This window comes from Oryctolagus cuniculus, chromosome 9, assembly GCF_051225735.1.
Source record: "Oryctolagus cuniculus isolate XC-2025 breed Fujian yellow rabbit chromosome 9, ASM5122573v1, whole genome shotgun sequence".
NCBI lineage: Eukaryota > Metazoa > Chordata > Mammalia > Lagomorpha > Leporidae > Oryctolagus > Oryctolagus cuniculus.
Window position 1 is genome coordinate 88,994,550 of NC_142875.1, and position 2,191 is coordinate 88,996,740.

At 42.6% G+C, this 2,191-nt stretch overlaps 1 protein-coding gene across 1 annotated transcript; it reads left to right on the forward strand.

Moving 5' to 3' along the window:
* Positions 1–541: 541 nt before the first annotated feature.
* On the forward strand, positions 542–1,498 carry LOC100356508 (olfactory receptor 10H5). Its single transcript, XM_070048337.2, has one exon. The coding sequence runs from the start codon at positions 554–556 to the stop codon at positions 1,496–1,498; it is 945 nt and encodes a 314-aa protein (XP_069904438.2). The 5' UTR covers positions 542–553.
* The last annotated feature ends 693 nt before the right edge of the window (positions 1,499–2,191 follow it).

A 2,191-nucleotide genomic window follows, 5' to 3' on the forward strand; every position in this document is an offset into this window, starting at 1 on the left:
TGTAAGTGAGAGGGATAGGGAGGTAGAAAGTATCATTATGGGGGCCTGCACTGTGGCACAACAGGTTATTGCCCTGGTCTGAAGCACCAGCATCCCATATGGGCGCCCATTCTAGTCCTAGCTGCTCCTCTTCCAATCCAGCTCTCTGCTATGGCCTGGGATAGCAGCAGAAGATGGCCCAAGTCCTTAGGCCCCTGAACTCACATGGGCAACCCAGAAGAGGCTCCTGGCTCCTAGCTTCTGATTAGCGCAACTCCGGCCATTGCAGCCATCTGGGGAGTGAACCAGCAGATGGAAGACCTCTCTCTCTGCCTCTACCTTTCTCTGTAACTCTTTCAAATAAATAAAATAAATCTTTAAAAAAAAGTATTATTATGTTCCTAAAATTGTATATATGAAATACATGAAATTTGTTCCTTTTATATGAATATTTAAAAGTATAGAAAAATAAAATACACATGTATTCTTAATTTTAAAAAGAACTCAATAAAAAGCCTGAGCTCTTAACCATTGGATCTTCTTCTTCTTTCCCCAACTAGGTGTGACTGACATTATGGTGCTAAACCACACCTCCATGTCTGAATTCATCCTCATGGGCTTCTCCTCTTTCCCCAACCTCCAGCTGATTTTCTTCCCACTGTTCCTGCTTATGTATCTGTTCACACTGCTGGGGAACCTGTTCATCATGGCCACCATCTGGAGTGAGCACAGCCTACACACACCAATGTACCTCTTCCTCTGTGCCCTTTCCATCTCTGAGATCTTCTACACCTTTGCCATCATCCCACGCATGCTGGCTGATCTGCTCTTCACCCACAGCTCCATCACCTTTGTGGCTTGCGCCAGTCAGATGTTCTTCTCCTTCATGTTTGGTTTCACCCACTCCTTCCTGCTCACTGTCATGGGCTATGACCGCTATGTGGCCATCTGTCACCCCCTGCGCTACAATGTGCTCATGAGCCCCTATGGCTGTGCCTGTCTGGTGGCCTGGTCCTGGGCTGGTGGCTCGGTCATTGGGATGGTGGTGACACTGTCTGTTTTCCACCTGAACTTCTGTGGACCCAATGTGATCCACCATTTCTTTTGCCACGTGCCACCTTTATTGAAGTTGGCCTGTGGACGTCAGGTACAGGTGGTTGCTAAAGTCATGGGCCTGGTGTGCATCACAGCTCTACTGGGATGCTGTTTCCTCATCCTTCTATCCTATGCATTCATTGTGGCTACTGTCTTGAAGATACCTTCAGTTGAGGGGCGGCACAAAGCTTTCTCCACCTGTGCATCCCACCTTACTGTAGTAGTTGTGCATTATGGCTTTGCCTCTGTCATATACCTCAAGCCCAGTGGTCTTCAGTCTCTGGAAGGAGATTCCCTGATGGGCATAACCTACACAATCCTCACTCCGTTCCTCAGCCCCATCATCTTCAGCCTTAGGAACAAGGATCTGAAGATTGCCATGAAGAAGAGCTTCTTCAACAAACTCTTTCTCCAGAACTCCTAATGTTGCTCATTTTCTGCCTGGGAAGGTGGTGAATGGGGAGTCTTTCCTTCTTATCACTCTTCTTGTTTCTCTCCCATCATCCCTCCCCCACTCCCTCCTTTATCCCATTCTCTTTCAGTATCCATTTATTTCTTTGTTTAACCCCCTTTTTTCCTGCCTCCCTCCTTCATTCATTTTTAACAGTTAAACCAGTAATAGTTCCCATTTTTTAACTCTTTACTATCAGATAGATATTGTCTTTGTCTTGACATATTTATTGAGGTATAATTATCATACAATATATTTCACCCATTGAAAGATATATTTAATCATATCTTTTAAGGTAGTAACCTTAAAAATAAACTCTATGCACTTCAGCTATCATTGCCATTTTTATCTTTATGGATTTGCCTATTATGAACACTTCATATGAATGGAACACAATTTATGGTCCTTCATATCTGGCTGCTGTCACTCAGCATAGCTTTTCAAGGTTATTCCTTTGTGCAGCATATATCAATGCTTCATTCTTTTTGGGAGTTAAGTAATATTCAATATAATGGATCAACTACTTTTTATACATTTTTCATTGATAGCCATTTTGATTATCTCGAACTTTTTATTTTCATGAATAATGATGTTATAAACAAAAATGTGTCAGTTTTTGTGTGGACAAGTCTTCAATTATTTTACTATATACAAAGGAATGGAATT

What these genes read in the sequence shown, in the direction of transcription:
- LOC100356508 (XM_070048337.2), top strand. Translation starts at nt 554, where the DNA reads ATGGTGCTAAACCACACCTCCATGTCTGAATTCATCCTCATGGGCTTC.